Source organism: Poecilia reticulata, chromosome 17 (genome assembly GCF_904066995.2).
Source record: "Poecilia reticulata chromosome 17, P_reticulata-male-v2, whole genome shotgun sequence".
In the NCBI taxonomy this organism is placed as follows: Eukaryota; Metazoa; Chordata; class Actinopteri; order Cyprinodontiformes; family Poeciliidae; genus Poecilia; species Poecilia reticulata.
Window position 1 is genome coordinate 26852957 of NC_088846.1, and position 22045 is coordinate 26875001.

Here is a 22045-nt window from a genome sequence, read left to right on the forward strand (position 1 = left end):
AGATGTCTCGCATTAGAAATGCATTAAAAGATCCAAATAAATTCCTTTTTTAGGGAGGAAAATAAACATTCAATTCCCTAAAACGCAGCAACACAGAATCCATTTAGTGTTCAGTTGATCATTTGTAGAAAATGGTGCATCTGCAGCCAAAATAATACATCCAACATGCAAAAAGCTCAAGTTAAATGAGAATGTTGCTGGAGGATAAATAGTCCCAGAAGTTAATGTGATAATGTTGTTGTTTTGAGACCATTTGAAAGTAAAATAATGGAAATAATAATGTAAGAAAGATCAATAAACTTTAAATTCTACATTTAAACACTGGAACTGGAAAATTTAAATAGCCAAAAATAAATAAAAACAACAATTAAAATGAATTATGAACTCTATAAACAAAATTGTCCTTCAGAAAAAAAGATCTAGAATATAAATTATGAAAATGGAAATGATTGCGCTTGTTTTAATGTAACATGGGTTTAATTGACTTATTCTGTTGATTATTTTGTGGATTAACTGGAGAACAAAAGCTGCTTAATAGATCATTATTATTATTACAGGATTTGAACCAGGTGACGATGAAACTGCCATGAACATGTTAACAGAAAAAAGTTGTTTTTTTGTCTGTAACTGAGCCTGCAGACTGATATGCATCAGATTTAGTTCCACATATGAAAGTGGCTCTAATCGGGTTTTTTGGTGGTGAAAGTTCAGAATTGGGTCGTTAAAAGAAAAATAAATAAATATTGGGTGAATGTAGCTTTTTTCTGACATGGGACACAGTTATACTTTTAAATCCCTTATTTTCAATTAGAATCAAAACAACTGCCTCTATTAATGCTAATTGTATTTATTTTTTTCAGTACAGTTTTGAATTTCTGCAGAGTCTGGACTTTCAGCTAATGGACTTTTGAGTCTGTATACTCCAGATTAATCAATTACTAAATTAGTTGATTGATGAAATAATGAAGTAATCACCATTAGTTGGATTAAGCCGTGAGAACGTGACAACTCTAAAAATCTCACAGTAAACGTCTGAGGGCCTTTACTTGTAAAATACATCTTTCATCTGTGGGGTTGTGAAACTGGAGACTCACGCTGTATGTGAATGAGCTGCTTTGGCATCTTGTAGTCGCCGGGGTAGAGGGAGTCGTAGTAGGTGATGTTGCTCTCCGCCTCGGGGACCGGGATGACCATGTTGTCCCGCTTCTCGCCGTAGACCTGCTGCGCCGAGATGGCCCGCTGGAGATGGTGTTCCTGTGGGGAGAGAGAGATTAAAGAGGCTGCTGCAGAAAAATAAAATCAGCCAAACACAGACAGAACAATCTAAAGTAGCGGTTCTCAACGTGGGCGGTACCGCCCCCCAGGGGGCGTTCAGAGGACGGCAGGGGCGCTGGCGGACATTTTTACAAAAGGGGGGCGCTGGGATGCCTTTGGTTGAAGGTAAACTTTACACCTTAAATGCACAACAATGCCAGTTTAGACTTTGAGCAACTTGGTAAAACTGTATTGTGTAACATTAAAACATGCTTGGCTGCAACTGTATCAATGGCAGCTCTTCTTCTATTCAGTGTTTGTTAGCTTCTGTTAGCTTCTAAAATCACGATACCCTCACTGTGTATCCCTCTGAAAAATGAACCCATTTAATAAAGAAAAGAAATCCCTCCATGGTGATTCCTCGATAGAAAGCGTTCATTTTATAGCGTTAGCACCGGTGCTGTAAGTGGTCTGGTATGAAACGAGTGTGATAGAACAACACAGCACTTTCAATAATCAGAATGCAGAAATTGTTTCCGTTGTTTTAAAAGGGTTATGTCAGTCTGCCTTTTCTCCATCGATATGTTTCCCGACCGCCCTGCACCTTAGGGGGTAAAAAAAAAAAAAAAACCAAGGCGCACATTGCGCAAATCTCTGCAACAGGAGAAGCGGGACATAAAACGGAGCGACAAACTAGATGTGAATTAAGGCATAAAAACAGATAATCCGACGCTGAACAGTGAAAAATCAACACATTATGTGAAACATATGATGATTAGGAGGCGCAGCAGGTGATGAGTGAAGATTATGGTGAGCGTCAATAAACAATAAAATAAATTTAGCAACAGGAAAGAAACTAAAGTGGACATAACAATAAACCAAGAGAGGATAAAACTAATCAAATTAAACTAAATGGAAATGAATGAACAAAATGCAAGAATAAACTAAGAAACTAAAATAAATACAGAGGAATAAACTGGTATGGCAAGACCATGACACTTTCAATTTGACTCATTAGGATTTAATTAAGAACCAGATTTGTTCTTTGTAATTTCTGTCCAGTAAAACTATTAATCTATAATCAATAGTCAAGTCTATATAAATATATAATCCATGTTTCTGTCTCATATTTGTATGGTATTAAAAGGACCTGGAACTTTAGTTTTTCCACTGAAAGCTCTGGTTTGCACAATAAATGCCATGTGGGTGAAGTTTTATGGATGAAACTCTGATGTCCCATTCTCCTGAAGGCAGCACAGAGCTGCACCACCAGAAACTGACAAACACTGAAGAGAAGAAAAGCTATGATTAATGTAGTTACAGTTCTATCCATGTTTTAATGTTGCAGAGCTCAGTCGTTTGCAAATAGATCAAAGTTTAAATTGGCATGTTGAACATCTTATATCTGGTCATTTTGTGGAATATTTAACAACTAGAAAATGGCAAAGAACAAGAATATTTGTTCCACTCCGATTGGCTGCTGTTAGACCTACAGATTTTAACTTGAATGTTTGTTGCATTTTTCGTAGACGCCTGTGAAAATAATTTCTATTCCCATGACTTTTTTGTTCTCTGGGAAATTATTTTTAATGATACAGAAACAAGCATAAAAATCAAAACATTTACTATAGTGATAGTAATATTAATGATAAAATAATAGTCCGTGCAAAGTAGCCTACAAATTCTTTGGTGGGGGCGGTGAGGGACCTGGATAAAGGCTGGGGGGGCGCTGGGCCAAAAAAGGATGAGAAACACTGATCTAAAGTATCTGATCGCAACGGTACAATTTATGTTTAAAGAAATCAATTTCCAATTTACATTAAAAAATCTTTTGTGACAGAGAGCAAGGGTTTATAATTTAAAGACAAGGAAATATTTTTTTAAAATGTATTAAAGTAACTTTTTTCTTTTGTCCATCAGTGTGTGGGGTCGATTAATAGATCGGAGCTTAACTGAAGGACAAATATAAACCATCTTCAAAACGGTTGAAAAAGGATCTGGTTGGAAAATATGTTAATATATACAAAAATGCTATTGTTGATTTTAAAAGTGTATAAATAATTGTCCATTTAAGGATGAGAATGTGAGGTTTAAGTGTCTGTGTAGGAATCATTTAAGAGTTTATCTGCAGATTTAAACGCTGCAGTAAGTTGATGAGCATGAGAGTTGAAGTCACATTTTCTCCTGGATGTTGTAAAAACTAAGAGCTCCAACTATTTCTGATATGAAAAAAAACAGCAGCATGTCTTAATGAAAAGACAGAAGTTTTGTTAAATTAGTGAAGGCCCTCAATGGAAAATTTTAATCAAATTAATTGCAGTTTCTGTCAAAATAACCAACATTTTCAATTCAGAAACCCTTTCCGCTGCTAAATTGCTGAATATACATACATGAGCTGGATAACATTTATTTGAATCAGTTTTTTTATGATTGAGGCAAAGTGTTTCAGGAACTCCTGATAAGTCATGGACCTTTAAAAATAAGGATTGTGATGCTAACATCTGCAGCATGTTTAGCATTGAGATGCTAGTTTAGGTTTGAATAGCTTCACTAATAAGCTAGCTCCTTTGAGCACAGTAATAGTCTTTCCTAGCGTCCCATCAGATCAATTTTGAAGCAGAAATTAACCCTTCGTGGGTCAAGAGAACCAGCTTTGCTGTCCATTGACCTCGTTGCTGGTGCGTCAGATTTACGGGTGTACCCGAAACACAATAGAAAGGTTCCGTCTGGGACATTTTAGATGGAAAAAATAAAATAAAAAAATAAAAATCTATGTAATTAATCAAAACAAACATGTTGGAGTCCTGACTAGTTTAAAAGTATACCTCCGTTTATCCATTTAAATCTCATTTCCTACTGGACTCAACCTGCAGAACAGGTTTACTCTCCTGTGCATTGAACAAAAAGGTTAAATTAGAAATAAACCACAAGCCAGAATCAGCCAGAAACCTGATCAGTGCATCTGTTGTTCAGCAAGGACGTTCACATCCGACTTAGTTCAAAATGCTCTTACACAAATTAATAAGATTATTTTACTTATAATATGGAAAAAATGTCTTGCTATAAGTGAAATAATCTGCCAATGGAACTAGTCATTTTCATCATTAAGGAATTATTCACTTAAAGCAACCTCTTCCTTTTTGCTGAAAAGTTCATTGTAAGTTAGTTTTATCTTATGTGAAGTGTGTTTTGCACCAGAAACTAAACCGCCCTAAAATATTGTGACAACTGAAAATGGCCATATTTTGGACAGCCTGACCTGGAGAGAACAAATGTGGAGGGAAAGTCGGTCCGGAGCGTTTTCCCTCCATAACTGCCCATCATCCAGCTCATCTAGCTGCCACCTGCTGCTGGGCGCTGAGGGGGAAACGGCCGGCTGGTTTGAACGTTTCCAGTCGGGTTTAACCGCTGAGCCTTTAACTCCGGCTGGCTGTTTGCCAGCAGACTGAGCCGCGTAGAGAGGCTCCGCTGGGAGGAGGTGTGTGTCTGTTTGCCCTGAGGCAGACCCAGACAAAGGAAGTTGGGAGTGAATGAGTTGGCGTTTAGCGGAGGGTGTCAGTTCGACCAGTTCATCAAACACTCGCATGCCAGAGTTAAGTAGAAACTAGCTACATTTACTCAATTATATTTGCCCAAGCAACTTTTGAAATAAAATAAAATAAAAATACTTTCTAGAATATCTTTACTACGCTGTGCTTTCTACTTTCACTTGAGTAAAACTTCTGGATTTTCTTCGCACTGAATGAAAAAACATGTTTTAACCAAAAATTCAACAGACACACACACACACACCTGCAGTTTTTGTTAAAGTTTTATAAGATTTTTATTGAAAGAAACTCATTTGGGAAAATGTTCTTTGGCCTGTTTGTTATTTATACGAAATATTGTCATTTTTCTCCTCAAAAGTACCAAAATTTCCACTTAGCTTTATATGTTGGTCTGTCTGATCATGTCACTTATAAATATTAAATGATTGATCATTTGATCAGTTACTCAGTACTTGAGTATCAATTTTTTTTACTCTTAATTACTTGGACAGCTACTTTCCACTTTTACTTGAGTACTAATATGTTGTAGTGCTACTCTTCAGTACAATTTTTGGATACTCTGCCCCCCTCTGACTAACACTAAGGTCGTGCAAAAGCAAACCTGAGGCGAGTCACCAGCTGATAGAGAGTTAACCAACACCAACTCCAACATATTTTCACCTGGAATCTCAAACCTGCAGCTTTCGTCGCATTTATGCAATTACTCAACCAATCTGGCATCAATCTGCTGCTGGCTGAGGTTTGCTTTTTATCAAATATCAACTCAAATCCAGAGTTAAGGCTCAGCAGCACAACACAGCTTTACAGTCATGCAACCGTTTCCCCATCTTCCACTTCTAAAAACATCTCGTCTATTCCGACTTGTTCAGTTGTAAAATTACTGAATTCACCTCGGCCTGTCACGACAAATTGTCTAAGAAGTTATTGCGATAAGCAATAATGTTGAGACCATTTTCAAGCAATGTAATGAAGATTTAACACTGGAACTGGAAGACATTTTAAATATCCAAAATAAATGGACAAAAAAAGGTGTTGGTTGAGACTGAAACACCAGACTGAAGACTTTTGCCATCCAGTTTTTGGTAGGAAGAAATGGAGGAGAGAGAAAAGCAAACAATGCAATTGGAAATTGAGCTTGTTTTAATTTGTCATTGATTTATTGCTCATTGTAAAAGGCCTAAGTTCATGCCAGCTTCAGTTTTACCACTTTCCGCATCGAGAAACAACGCAGAACATCAACTGTACTTTTTTTGTTTGCTCTCAGGATAAAAGCAGAACCAGTTGGTGGAGCGTTTTGATGGATCCGAGTTTCTATTTGGCTTTAATTTGACTAAACCAGTTCACACACACACACAGAGAAGCCTTTCTGAAAGGAAGCAGAGTCTCAGCTGTTAACACGTCTGAGTTTGAAGTTTCAGCACCAACTTCCTACCACAACTTCAACCCTGCTAAAAAGAAAAAGTGGGATTTCGGGAAATATGATGTGAAACATCAGTCATACAGAAACTAACACCACCCATCACTCTGATTAAGGCAACGCTGCTTTAACCCCTTAATGGCCAAATTTATATGCAATTTTACAAAAAAAAAAAATACTTTTGCTTTCTCTGTCAGATATGAAATTAAAGATCATTATTTTGAATATTGCACCCACTATTGGTGTAAATTCAAATAAAACTGAATACTGCAGTACTTAGTTATAATCTTGTACAGCATATAATTACTATAACAGTCAATCTTTATGTTTTTAACACTTTTGGTACTTGGTGTGAATCCGACGTTGCTGCTGCACCTGAATTTCCCCTCTGTGAACCAATAAAAGCCGTTTCCATTTTATACTAAAACCTGTCCTGGTGTCAGTGGAACCAACATATTTATGTTTTCATTTTGCCAGTGTTTCAAATACAGCTAAATACTGAAAAATCCATTCATCATGCTGTATTAGAAGCTTTTATCTCGTGATAAAAACAAATTGCATTAAGATATGTATTTATGTAAATACTGGTGAATAACTCATTTATTTATTTTGTATATTTTTTATAATACTTTGATTCAAATACACAGAATTTACTATTCAACTTGCTTGTATTTGCAAAGCGAAGCAGCAATTTTCTGCTGCAGTTCTTTCAGAGGTTTGGAACGGGCAACCCTCGTTTTGAAATGGGAAGGTTAAAAATGCGTCGGTATTAAATTAGCCATTATGTCGTCCGACTGGAAAAGCCATTTCCTTGGGAGAAATAATTTACTGAACTTTTGCGCCTACTTGCTTGAACTACAAGATGGAGTCAAAAATTAAACTACTTAAATGCTTAAATGTAGCAAAACAAAAACTTTAGAGTAATTTTTAACCAGTGAAATGTGAGAAAAGTGCTTTACAAAGGTCAAAATACAATCAAAAATCTAGAATCGTCCAACAGTATAAATGTGCAATAATTTACAGAAGCTAAACTAGAAGAGAAGCAAGACTTTGGTTTTTGCACAGACTAACCTCAGGGATTTGCATTTTGTTTGACATTTGAGAAAGCATACTTGCATTTTCTATGAATCACATTCAGTCTTACAAAAAGCTGAAGCTTCAGATTGAAAAGAAAAACCAGAAGAAATCAAAAGGTTTTAAAGTGACTGGAGTTTGAGCAATAATCAAAGCTTAGAAGAAGCAACAAAGAGGATTCCTGTTCTACATATTAAATGGACCAATTCTCAGTAAAAACCCTGACAAACGCAGTCTGAAACGCTGCACATGTGTAACATCTGCACCTCACAGCTGGACTGTCCCATCTAAGCTCTCTGGTTTAGTTAAGTGAGTAAAGCCCCATTACTGTGGAGTAAACCCTTCAAGGATTATCGGTTCTGATCCGAGCTCAGTTAATGAGCATGCTCAACCGGCACGCACAGACAAAAACAAACTGACCATTCTGACTCCATCTCTGATTTACCAGCATTTAAAACCCACACTATAAAGAGACGGTGTTTTATATCAGGATACACAGATCAGGATTATTTTATGCTATTTATAATGGAAAAACTGTTGGTCAAGTAGTTTCACATCAGGAAGTAGCAAAGCCTGATAAGCCGGTTTTAATGTCGGCCATTTTTTAAAGCATCATTAACGGACCGATAAGAACGACTCGGCCGATAACCAATGTTTGTTTGCAATTGTGTTTCGAGACGGATGGGCGACCATATGTTTGGCAAAGCAACGGTGCAGTGATGCAACGCAAAATTGGGTGGTGGTCATCGTCAATATTAAAATATCGGCCTAAATTTTCATATGGCAGCATAACGTTACCATATAGAAATGCATAATACATCAAATTATACCGTTTTTAACATCCAGCAACATAAAACCATGTTAAGGGATCCGATCTACACCAAATAGAAGGATTGAAACCAACAGAACGGGAGTACGTTTGTACTGAACTCTACTAGGTGAATCCATGTGCTGCTTGGTGGAACGTTTAATGGGCCAAAGATAATGGCCGTTCTCTGTTCTAGGTGTATGTAACCTTTATGAACAATTTGCTCACAGCCTCCCCTCTGCTACGCTACAGTGAGTCCTGCACACCAGAGCCTGCCATGAATGCTAAGGCTAACTAGCACAGCCACTGATGATGGTGGATTAACAGTTTTCCTGAAACACCAAGCTGCTTAGCAGCATGTACACTAGCATGACTGGCAGCACTTTGCCCCTCTCCTTTGCTCTGGCCATTTCTAAACGGAGCAGCTCATTTCTGCAGATGGCAGTAGGAACCCAGGGAGGAGGCAGCGGAGACACATTTTTTCACAGATCGTCTGTCTCATGACAGTTTTTATAAATATTTTTGCAAAGGTCAAATAGTGATGCTTTAAACGATGTGCTGCTGCGTGACGGCTATGTTCTTCTGCAAATGTGTGACCTTTAGAGTTAAATGTTCAGACGTCTGATTCAACCAAAACCGGATCTCAGCAATAATAATGGTAATAATTTAAAAAAAAAAAAAGGGACTTGAGCATCATGACCTGCGGTGTGAACGTAGCCAAGGTGCATAAAGTACATGCTGCCCGGTGACGCAGAATAGTGGGAATTCAGTTTTAATGCAGCTGATTAGCAGGAAGAAATCTGAGCTTTCAGTGTTTAATCACTGATCAGAGTCAAACGAGACAAAAGTAGTTGGTTCCAATCTCTGGGCAATTGGAACAGCTTGCCAAGGTATTTAGCCAGCTGTATGGATTTCCGTCATCTTTGATTCCCACACCAGATTTAGATCCTTAGCAAAGGAAACGCAAAATAAAACTCAGCAAGATTAATGTGGACATCAAAAGGAAAGGGAGGAGGGGAGAGACAAAAACAAAGAGTGAGAAAAACGTGGTTTTTTTCTGCTGTAACATCCACGCTCATGCTATTGCATAACTTTAATATTCCCATCCTAATTCCCTCCAGCCGACACCCAACCCCTCAGCTTCTTCCTCTCCAAACTTCATAAACCCCAACCCGCCGGCAGCCAAACCTCATCAGAAAACGTGTGTGTTTACTTTCCGTCTGTGGGCCGATGATAAACACACCGAGGTGTATTGGCTCGCCAACAGTCCTGCTTTCTCACACGCAGTAGTTCAAATATAGCTCCTAAAACGAGCGCCATCAGTCACCACCAGAAACGCTGAGCAAGCCAACGCCGCCACCCCCTTTTGAGTCTCTTCCACAGCGAGAGTAAACCGCTCCTCAGCGTGGTGGGAGAAAAAAACGCTTGAGCACAGAAACTGTTCAAGGCACTGAGCAGGAATGAAAGCTTTCATTTAAGCTACTGATGAAAGCTGAATGAAAATGGCCGACGGTTTGAATGAACGGCGGATACTTTGGACAGGTGACCCCCAGTGAGGTCATGCAGCGAGGAGCTGGGAGCCGGCCAGCATGTTTCTGTGTTTGGCAGCGAGGCAAACACACCAGACGCCCGTGGGTTTCCCAGCAGGCCTGCAGACACTGACCTCACTCTCAACCTAACGTAAATACAAGACAAAGTGGCTGACCCAAAACAAACAGGCCGCACGTGCTGCTTGCTGGGAACCCAGCGCCGCAGAACAACACGCCGCCTGGAAGCTACAAACGCACACGTGGTTCCTCCGGAACGCCGGCCCAGACAGGGAGAGAGGGGCTTATGGAAACTGACTCAACGATACGCGGACAATAAAAGCTTTCTATTGGCTGAGAAACAGGAAGTGTGCAGACCACTTGACACCAAGTTGGTTGTGAGACACAAGCAACTAGAAGAACCTCAGAAGCAAATAAAAGACTCAGGACGAGCGAGAGACAAACTCAAAATAATAATAAAAGGTTCAAATTAAATGGATTAAGACCAAAATGTTTTGATCCGCCTGGGTTAATTTTAGTATAAGCATCCCTGAATCAGAGGAATAGATCTGTCATGATAAATTTAAGGATGATAAATTGTCCAAGATATTGTGATGAACGATAATATTGTTGTTTGAGACTATTTTCAACTAGTACAACAGTAACGGCATAACGACGCAAGAAAACATTCTCGCACACCACAAACATTTAACACTGGAACATGAAGACATTTTAAATATCCAAAACAAAATAAAAAATAAAATTAATCGTCTCTGTAAATGAAATTGTCCTTCAAAAACAATTTTTAAAAATGGCTTGAGACCAAAGCACCAAACTGAAGACTTCTGTCATTCAATTTTGGTAGAAAGAGAAAAGAAAAACCGATGATGCAAATGGAAACCGAGCTTGTTTTAAATGATCATGTGATTATTGATTTATTACTTAATGCAACAGGGCTACTCAGGACAACCTAAAGACAAACTCAGTAAAACAAAAAAAGTAAATAAAACTGCTTAGATATGCCAGGGTTAATTCTACGTTAAACATTTAGGTGAATCAGACCAAGGAATAATGCTTAAAAAATAGAACCACAAGCTCAAATGAACCCATTTATTTAACCAAAAATACCAACTCATCTTGATTGGGAAGAAAACAGCACTTCCATTTTTCTGGTTCCAGGGTTTTAATGCATCTTTTTCTCCCAGATTTGTCAATTTCCAACCAATTTTGTTTTATTTGAACACCAAATATCAATATAAAGTTACACAGATAACCATCAGGTGATGAAGATCTGTAAATACTTAAGCTGCAAACAGCAGGACAAAATGGTGACGATTGTAAGCAAATAAAACGAAGAAAGTCCAACATTTTCAACTTCAACTGAGAAAGTTTTTTTATTTGTAATAACTGCACAATGTTTTCCGTTACAGTCTTGAACAGTATATTATTATTACTACTACTACTATTGTTGCAATATCGTTTTTACAACCAAGAACTTGTTTTTTTGTCAGCCTTTACACCTGATGCTGCCGTTACACCTGAATTTCCCCTTTGGCTGCTGCTATTCCGTTAACTGGGAATCTTTTCAATAGAGATGGAGAAAAAAAAAAAACAAGATATCAAGCCCAGGACTAAAAAAAAATATATATAAATATTAATCTTATTCAGATTTGAAAAACATCCAGACTTTTTAAGACTTTGAAAAACTTCAACATACAACAAATAGTCTGTAGTTTGCTCAGATTTACACATTTGCCCAACTATTTTTATTAAGTTTTTAGATATTTCGGGACAAGTCATTTTATTTGTTTTGTCAGATTTTGTTTTCTCAATGTTCCAATCATCATGAACCAAAACAAAGTATTAAAACTGATTTGAGGCATCTGAACAGATTCAATCCAGCTAATATTTCTAATTTTCATTATTTTAAATCACTGCCAGGTGACTTTCCCACCTATAATTTTGTAGCTACAGTTGTTTAGATGATTGTGATGTTTTGTTTATATAGTAATAATAATAAAACTCACATCTCTCAGAAATTACCTGTACGTTGTTAAGTGTTAGCATTACACACATTTCCACTGATTGTGGTTCTGATGCCGACTGATAAAATAACCGATTAGGACAGCAGTCTGACTGTAGATGTTCACTTTAACCACGCTATACAAGTATAAAGGCAAGTGTAAGAAATTAATTTAGTTGAATCAGGAGCAATAATCTCTCATATTACAAGTTAACTGGTTCAAAGAGAAATTAAAAACAACAAGGTCTTCAGAAAACTACAAATAATGTAACCCATGTCTAATTTGAGCCCTGTTGTGGCCACTTACTGCAATAATTCATTAAAAATTAGGGTCATATTATTATATTCTTTGAAAATTATCTCAAAATGACATTTTTTATAGCAATAATTTCTGGGACAATCGTCCAGCGAAATTTGTTATTGTGAGAAGCAATATTCTGATGATAAATTATTTACTAGAAGGAAATGAATCAGCATAAGATAAATTAAAATAAATCAAATGAAAGCAACTACAATTACCATGTTTACGTTCCAAAATAAGACTGAATGAAACTGCTGCTTTGCTTTCACTAGCGAATATTGTAATAGTCGTATTATTTTTTTAAATTTACATTTGTAAGGTTCTGACGGCAAGCAATAACGGATTTGTAGCGAAAAGGAAAAAAAATCTTTACATGATTGTCATTACAGTACAAGAGTAAATATTGGGAAGAAAATCTAAAAAACCCAATTAAAAATCTAAAAATGTCAAACTGAAAAAAGTATACATTTCTGTCTGAGCAAATTGAATAGGGAAATAAGGTGGAAACTCAAAAATCAATTTTTTCCTCCAGGTGCATCCCATCCAAAACAAATATCCAGGTCAACCTGATTCAAAGCACATTCTTAATAAAATCTGACACAGAAATTAATAAGCTGCTCCCAAATTATTATGATAGTAGATTTGTTACACAACCAGATGTTCCAGCAGAAAAGCACAGAGTTTTGTAAATGCCAGGTACCCTCCCTACACACTGTCCTGATGTCCTCCGGAGGGCCACATGCGGTGCCATTTGGCACACTGAACCCCTAACACCAAACACAGGCTCCAAAGGAGAAAAAGCATGCACTACACTGAAATAAGTGTATGATGCAGCCCAATTTGCTCAGCATTTTAAGGAAAAGTGTGGCAAAGTAGAGAAATGTCCTGAATAAAAACAATATTTAAGAAAAATGCACATCATCCACACAAAAATGATTCCAAAACATTTTCCCCAACTAAATACAAAAGCACCGCTTCCCAGTAAAACCAGCTTGTCCTCCCAGTGACCTGCAGTGCAAACACATTGAGGAGAAATCCTCAATGAGATTGAATGAGATACACGTATCTGACAGCTGCACATGCTTGGCAATAACTCCTAATGCATTTACCGTTCAAACAAGAGCTGAAACATCTCACAGAAAGCAAAAACAACATGGACGTCACCAACAAGACCTAGCAATTCTGATCAAAACATTCCAGCTCAGTAATGCTAACCTGCATTCTACTAAAATAAGAAAATAAACAATTCTGATCTCAACCGTCGTCTTTTGCCAACACACGGCAGCATTGTTGACATTTCTGCAAACTGATCTGAGAGCAGCAGCGCCACCTTGCCTCAGCGTTCTGCTACTACGCCAACACAAGGGCCCCCTTCCTCACGCAAGACACAAAATGTCGGCATTGCTCAAGTCACATGACTCCCTTTGTACTCAGAAACCCATCTCTTGCATAAATAAACCGGTAAAACCCGGCAAATTTATCAAATACAGACTCCTTGTGTTTTAATTTGCCCAAAACATCCGTCAATGTCCAACGAACAAGCCGTTAACTGCCCCAAACCGTCGTGTTTCTCCTGAGAAAATTGGCGGCCATTTTGTGAAAGCTTGCGCAGGAAAAAAAGAGGGGCGCCTCTGATCGCTTAAAAATAAAACAAAGCTCAAAACTTCACATTTTCAAACCGTTAAACATTACCGATTCCTCTTCTTTCTCCATCCCCGTCGGCATCTGCGGCACAGCCCGGTTAATGGATGCATATTCGTGTAGGTCGGGTAAATCCTCACAACGGAAGACGGGTAGTGGCTTGGAAGCGTCCAGCGCCCGTGCCCGAAACGACAATTTACTCATTTTTTCACAATTCCAGATGCAATATAAATCTATCCGATCTCCTAATGTTCACAACGGCACCGAGTGGAGCTTTCATTGATGTTTCTGTGCGGTTAGTCTCTAACGTTCGGAAGGTTCTAGCTTGTATTTAGGGCGTCGCCAGCGGAGCTGGGGGAAGGCCCGGATCTCGGTCGCTCTCTCTCGGACTGTTATTTTCCGACGCTCCGCTCCCTATCGGTGGTTCAGTGCGCCATGGACAACATGGCGGACATTTAAAAACTCTTTTGCTCTGTTTCGCTCGGAGCGGTCCAACCCCCAGTTCGTGGACCGACCATTCCCACACGGTCCCGAGCGCTTGCGCGTTGCCGGGGTTGGGGGAAGGGGGTATTTGTTGCAAAGCAACTCCGCTCCACACATCCACATCAATTATTGAAATAAACATTAGACATGGCCGAAATACGTAGTAGGACACGGAGTAATTAAAATAAATAAAAAACGATTCAATTTATTCCCAAAAAATAGAATAAAACGCTTGAAAAATATTATATACATTCTAAATGAAACTTTTAGGTCACAAAAAAACAGCGGAAAATATAAAATATAAAAAGCGTAAAATAAAACAAAAATTATGTAATAAAGACATACCCAAGATGGAAGAGACGTAAATATACAAAAGTTAAAACATTTTATATTTAAATAAAGTAAATGCATGGTCAAAATGTAAAAAAAAAAAACTAAATATAGATTAAAGTCGTAAATAAACAGAGTAAAACCCACAAAAACTACTAATATACGCATTTATGACCAAAACATGTAAATAAAATACCAGGTTTAAAAAATGGCACAACTGACTGAATATCCCAAACCAATCAAACTTGTATGAAAAATAAATAATTAAAAAAGGAAAACAACACAGTTGTGCAAGTGATCTTTTAAATATTATAAAGACTAGTTTAGGTTTCTGCATCATTTCTAGAAATAATTCCCCTTTGTTTTGCACTTTTATTCTCAATTTCTTACATTTAGATATATTAATTCCTCCCATCAATAAACTGTTAAAATAATTTATACATGATAAAACTAGTCATAATGCTTACTATTTTATGCAATCCATGTTTAAAAGTTATGCAATGTAGTAATTTTGAGCAAAACCAAGTCAACTCCACCTAGAAAATAAGGCTGTTTGTTGCCTTTTTTTATTTTATTTGGTGTGAAAACAAGAAAAACATGACCAACTCCCACTCCACCATTAAACACTAAGGATGCAGTCGTTGCTGGATGAGCAGGAAAAACTGTTCAGATCCACTGAACCTCATCAGCACTGATGCCACAACTAACTGGCACATAAAAAAGATGTTTACTCCAGGTGAAATGAGTCGCAGCGAGCACAATGCTGCCTCCATCTGGAAGGACAGGGACAAGCATGTGCACAAAAACATGGACCAAGTTTTTAGAGTATTTGCTTTGAAAAAGATGCCCCACTTCATTTGGTAATATTCCTAAAATTCACAGGATAATATTACATTTCCACTGAAGCGTCTTACCTGTTGATGCTGTGATCATCCTGGGTCCAGGCAGAGAATAAAGGTTTTTAATTTTCATTCTTAAACCCATAACTTCCACAAAGATGCCCTGGAAACAAACAGAAGAACTGAAATTTTAAAATCTGTAAGCAAATAAAAGAAAAACCAGGACAAAACTGATAAAGAAAAGTAGGTTTAGCAGAAGCTTGCTCATGTAAGGCAGAAGATAAGACGGCTCTTCGCACCAGCTGATGGTGATTGTTGGGCTTGTGCAAACACACCTGGTGCTGCTCAGGTGTAGAACCAAAATTCTGCAGAATATGGATACTTTTCACCCGATTAATTGATTAAGCAGAATAGTTAATAGATTAATCAATGATTAAAATAATCATTAGCTGCAGCCGTACATAGCTTGTCAGCAAATTATTAATTCAATTGTGAATGAAACCAGTAGGAGTTTGATGCTTTTTATTCAAACCTGCTGCATGATGCAAAAATATTCACACCTGTTATAAGACAAAGTTTCTTAAAGTTCTTCCACGTCTGCAGAAGTTTCTCAGCTGGAAAACACATTTCTAACCCAGAAAGTGAGACAGCTGCTTCTCTTTTCCCAGCACGTCTGAAGTTTTAAATGTTTGCCAGAAAACATGAGAAATTAAATGAATAGCAGAGACGAATCTCTCAACAAAACACCAGATGCATCGCATAGACCACATATTGCAAATCAGCCTGTCAGTGTCTTTGGAAATGTCCCTTAAAAAGAAAAGGTTTATTAATCGTTACTAATTTAATCCAGATTAGAGCTGGATGATATGGCTGAAAAACCTATAAAACAAGCGTTTCATACCAGTCAATATTGATAGCTATAGATCAGATTTTAGTTTTAAATTTCTGAGATACAACCAGACTGGTGGTGTGATTTTTCTTTTTTTGTCCAGTTCTTTTATTTTTAGGCAGTAATGAGACATGGTGGCAAAACCTGAAACTGCTACTGCACAAGTTACTTGACAGGTTGTTGCTAGGTAACCACAGAATGATTCAGTTCCTAGGTAACCACAGAATGATTGAGTTGCTAGGTAACCACAGAATGAGTGAGTAAATTGATTCCACCAAGCTAGCTTAGCTAGCCGTTAAGAGGTTGAGCAGATAGTCTTTCCTCTGCCTACATCTCCCAGAATGCTGTGCGGCTCAGAATCAACATTCAGTGAATATTCTATATATTGAATATTCTCAGATGTATTATCTGCTCTATTGATATTGATCCCATGACTATCGCTATTGATTTAATGTCCAGCCATAATCCAAATTGAGTAGTCTTCAAATGAAATCAAATTGATCTAAGAACAACTGCCTTTGGCCACATAACAAATTACAACAATAATTCAAACATTAAAAAAATAAACACATTATGAGGCTAAAAAATAAAAACCATAATTGGGGATCCCAACAAATTCACCTCTCATACTGTATTAATGTTGCGTTCCTGTGTTCGGAACTGGGAAATCTTGACATTCCAGTTGGAAAAATCAACTTTAAGTGGACTTTCCACTGGGAAAGTGGGAGCAACTTGGCTTTACGTTTCAATATGGCCGCCCCTTAAATTAACAGTAGAAAGATGAGGTGAAAACATGTTTATTTTACAACATAAACATGTAAGGATGTTTTTAAATCAATGTTGCGCCGGCAGCTATGAACTGAAAAAATTAAAAGCAGTGTTTGTTTATGGAAAGTAAAGCTTAAAATGATTCTAAGAACATCATTTTAAGTTTGCACATTAACAACGTTTATGTGCATCGCAATGTTGAAATTCAAACTCCTTAACTAGAAAGCTCATATGAAGGTCAATATGAATGTCGTCCTTCTAGGATTTTTGCTGTGGCTTTTTCTTCAACAACCTGACAGCTAACTGCTGCATTCAAAATGAAGCCTGGATGACTTACAGCTTCCATCAGTTTCTAAGTGACCAGCATGAGGAATAATGGGTGCAATTTGGAGGTGTGCACGCTTCTTTTCAGATCAGAGGCCAACACATATTTCAGTCTACAGGAGGCTTGGTTTGTGGCGGGATATAAACAGGCAGATGCATCACAGCATTGGCAACTTCTGACTTTTAAAATACATTTTAGAATTCTTTTAATTAATTTGTTTGTTTTTTTACAATTTGCTAATGGAAACATGGCAATTTTTCAAAAAAATCTTGTTTTTCATCAAATAATTTTGGCACTAGGATGAGGTTGTTGGTTTATTTTTGTAAAACTGCATCGGAAACATTTTCTCATCACGAGTCACATGATCAACAACCAGATGTGATTACTGGCAAAAACCATGAAGAAGAAGAGGACAGGAAGTAGTCAAAGGATGATGGCACAGCATGTTTTTTTAATAACTTATCGTGTGAACAAATTTACTGACGTCTGATTTAAAATCAGAATTGCAAAACTGTGTTTTTTCAACATTAGCAGAATATTGACAAAGTTTTTCAATTGCAATGGAAACGCAACTACTGTTAATTTGAAAAGCAATCTTGAAATTCACCATTTGGTTTGTTTTGCACGTAAGCCTTAGTAATTCATATTATTTATTCTTTATATTAACCTCATTTTAGGTTGAATTGTATCTTAATGGAAGCTGATGAGATTTGTTTCACACGTAGGTATCGGCCGCTTGGCGAACTCCCCAAATTAATACAGTACATAACTTTTATTTTTAATTTTTTTTTCCATTTTTTACATATTTGTTAAAATTGTCAATATGTTGTGACAGTTTATTATTAGACAGATAATCTGTAAACATACAAGTGTGATTGACAGCGCTAAGACCCGCCTCTTGGCTGTGATTGGTTGTTTCTAGTTAGCGCTGGAAGAAAGGTCATCTGTCTCATACCATACTGTCACGACATAGTGGCAGTTTCGATAAATATGTAAAAGAATATTTATCAATTCTGAGCATCCTCTTCATGAAACTGTCAGATAAACGAAGTGTCTTAAGTCAGAGGCTTCTTCAATCTGCTGTAATACAGACTGCTAGAGGAGATCCTTTCTGCCCACAGCCATCAGCTTCTACAACTCTTTGAATTTATTACAAAATATTCAGTTAAATTTCTTCAGTTTTAAACGGTTAAAGTTAGTCAGTTTAGCTGAATGAGAGAACTGTTCCAAATAAATTTATCCTAAATTTCACCAAAGGTTGTATGTTATTCACAATATTTCAGCTAAACCTGTTGCAATAAGCAATAAAACAATTAACTGCATGATAAATTAAAATAAATGCAGTCATTTCCAGTTGCATAATTTATTGTTTTTCTTCTTTGTCTCTTTCTGCCAAAAACTGGGTAACAAAAGTCTCCAGTCTGACTAGAACCTTTTTTAAAGGGTAATTTTGTTTACAGACTTCATAATTAATTTTATTTCTGTTTTGCTTATTTATTTTGAATATTTAAAATGTGTTCCAGCTCCTGCGCTAAATTAGAATTTAAAGTTCATTGATCTTTGAGAATGTGTTCTTACCATTATTATTAGTAATGGTAAGAACACCGATCATAATCGGCCGATTTCTGTGAAAAAGTGTAAGATCGGTGATCGGCGATCACGGTCTCTTGTTGCCGATCACGCAAACCGATCACCTGCATCTCATTTCTCAGCCTGCCTGTGCAGCTGGTCTCCTCTTTCCTTCACTCTGCGCAAACGTGCAGCAACAAATCCTAAGCGATGTGGAACTATAACGCACTGAGTGACTGGGGAAGTTTGAATTTAAAGTTAACTTTAAATTAGAATATAATTGTGCTTGCGGAAAATTGAAGCACGTGGGGAGAAGCAGGTCAAAATGCATCAACACGATGAATCTAATATGGCATAAAAACAATGATATACTTGACGGAGTTTGGCTACATCGAGTCTCACTGCAGTAAAAATAGATCAGATAGCAGGTAAAGCTGCGCACAGCTACAAACACTCACCCGGATTAGCATGACGGTCAGAAAGCTAAACAAATAACCCGCAAAATTATTTTAGTTTTTGAGCTGCGATGTAAGACGCTGGTTCTGCTCTCGCTGTTGAACCGCTGCTACGCTACAGGTAGTAATATTTGACAGACGGAGCGCCGCTTCTGCTCCACCTGGTAGTGACTCTCACACCAAACCTCTGCTTAAAGCTGCAGCATCTAACCTAAAAAAATTAATTTTACATACGTATTAAAACTTTCGCTGTCCTAACATGAGACAGATAATCTCTGAAAAAATAATCTATCTCCTCCCTGCTCTGCATAATTACTCCGCTCAGTCAGAAACAGCCAATCAGAGCTAGCAGTAATCAGCTAGCCGCCATGCTATCAGGAAGTTTTGATTCAGTAACTCTGGATTGTTTATTGTAATGGATCCTGTATTTGTCTTTGAATGTTAAGTTTTATACTTGAATTTTTTTGGCAATGTTGAGAGGTTTTATTTTGACTTTTTACATTATTTAGCCTCTTCAGAGCCTCCATATGTTATCAGTCTGGTAAAGATAGTATTACTGATAGCAGTACAATTTGCAGAATGCCTGTTTTGTTTAGTTTTCTTCTTGTAAAAAGTTATTAAAAACAAGTTTTTGTCTAAATTACATAAATTACATCATGTGGAAAATCCTTTTTCCACATAATGTAACCGGTAGGGGCTTACGATTAAAAAAAATAATAATTATGTGATCGGTATCGGTGATCGGCCCTCATGGGTGATCGGTATCGGCAGGAAAAAAACCTGATCGGCACATCTCTAATTATTATTATTATATTACTTTAAATGCCCTGAAAACAACAATATTATTGTTCATCGCAAAAACATCTGGGACAATTTATCATCCAGCAAAATCTGTTATCATGACGGGCCTAATTTCAGCTCTTAAAATGTTTTACCCGTCTCAATTCTCATGTGATTTTGATGCCATCAGATGTTTTAAATGAAACACTATATAAACATTTGAAATGATTATGATTGAAGACATTATTTTGAGTGAAAACTGAGCTTGCACGCTCCCAGCTGACAAACAGAAGTGCAACGTGGGTGGAGTTTGTCCCACAATAGGGAAAGAGTTCAGATAATCACAGGAAAGAGCTGGAAAACTCAGCTTTCCAGCTCTCTTAAATGAGCAGATGTTTTCAGTTCTGGTCGGTTTTTGGCTTTTGTTGTTTTGTTTAAATCAACGGTGACATTTAAAGATGCAGATGTGAAGCCAGGTTGATCCTCCACCTGTTTTCAAGGAGATGGGGTTAGAGTTGGTTAGATAATATTTGCAGTGAATGATCCAGGCCGAGCAGTTCCAGGGCAGACCACAGGGACAGCCTGGCACTGTTCAGTCACACACCCAAAGCTGCATATGATCCAGCAGAAAAATGTTCCAGATTATCCTGCCATCAGCATGAAAGCTCCTCAAAAGAAGATGGTGTAATAAAAAAAAAATCAGACATCCTTTAACTGTCTCGTTCAGCTAAGGTTTACTCATGAAAAACCTAACAAATCAAATTATATTCGGATATATATTATTATTTAAATATGTATTTATACATTTTTAAAATATCTGGATCCATCTTTTGGGGGTTTGGTGGTTTTAGGGGCCGAAAAACTGAGTAGGAACTTGTGGTTTTGCTGTTGAATTGCATCCAGCTGACCAGCCAGGAATTTGATTGCGTGTATGAAATCATCTGATGCCAGAAAACACACTAATCACGACGGGCCTCTTTATTTTGGCCATCAGAGTTAAAAACATGGCAGGAAAATACTCACCGAGTGGATCTGTGTGGAAACGTGGAAGCCTTCGGGACAGATGGGGAACATTTCTGCAAGTTTAACCAGAAGAAGAAGAAAAACCCGAGAGAGAGAGAGACGACAGAGAACACGACGCAGCGAGCCACAGAGGGAGTTAACATCAACGTTAGCCTCCGCTGGTTCTACTTAGTTTCACGAACAGAACCAGCCGGTGAGAAGCAGCCGGTTCCCGTTCAACATCCGGGCCGTCAAACGGCGTCTTTCAGTCGGTAAAAGTCCGTATTTTCCTTCCGTTGGTCGAAACTAGAGAGCTGGAAAGCAAAGTGCTACTGTTGGGGGTTAACAACTTTGCTGTGAAACACGCCATCTGATTGGCTAGCCGAGGCCACCAATCACCTGTAGAGAGGCTCCACAGGGGCTGAAACGAAACGTGATTGGCTGTCGCAGACACGATACTAGAGATTTCGTTCCCCGAACGAACGAAATAGAATGGAGATCCGGAACGCACGAGAACGTCGCCGCCATATTGCGAGGGGCATTTTTTCTGAAAGGTTCTTTATGAAGGTAAAGATAATGCTGTTTGAACTAAAATATTTTAACAAATCACATTTTGCTGTCATTATGTATATTTTTTTATTAATCATAATAAATTAAGAATAATTGACAAATAGTTCTTTAAATATGACAGGTTATTTTTGGACAAATTTATTTATATTATTTTTTTAATACCATACTTTTTATTTTTACTGTTTTATGAAGTGTCACTGCTTTTACTTTAGTAAAAAGTCTACATACTCTACCCACTTTGAGTAATGTCACTGAACAAGCAGTAATGTTTTAACCAAAAATACACCAGATACAGTCACATCTACAATTTATATTAAAGTGAGACTTATTGTTTATAAATAAACTTATTTTCTCTCTGCTGAGCCTATTGTGACATTTGAGACCAAGTGAAGGTATGATAAAAACCATTGCATACTACAAGTTACACATTCACAAGTTCTCTA

General features: G+C 37.5%; 1 protein-coding gene across 2 annotated transcripts in view; it reads right to left on the minus strand.

The window, feature by feature from the left end:
• The window catches only part of LOC103479473 (enhancer of polycomb homolog 1-like), a 37754-nt gene extending 16361 nt beyond the window's left edge, over positions 1–21393 (minus strand). The window contains exons 1-3 of one of the 2 annotated variants that reach the window (XM_017310179.2): positions 21054–21393; positions 15320–15407; positions 1095–1254 (exon numbers count right to left, since the gene is read on the minus strand). In XM_017310179.2, coding sequence (XP_017165668.2) covers positions 1095–1194 — 100 coding nt within the window. In that variant the 5' untranslated portion in view covers positions 1195–1254; positions 15320–15407; positions 21054–21393. Of the gene's footprint in view, positions 1–1094; positions 1255–13643; positions 14220–15319; positions 15408–21053 lie in introns of those variants that run through there. The other variant, XM_008433904.3, reaches the window with a different exon arrangement.
• Positions 21394–22045: the final 652 nt, after the last annotated feature.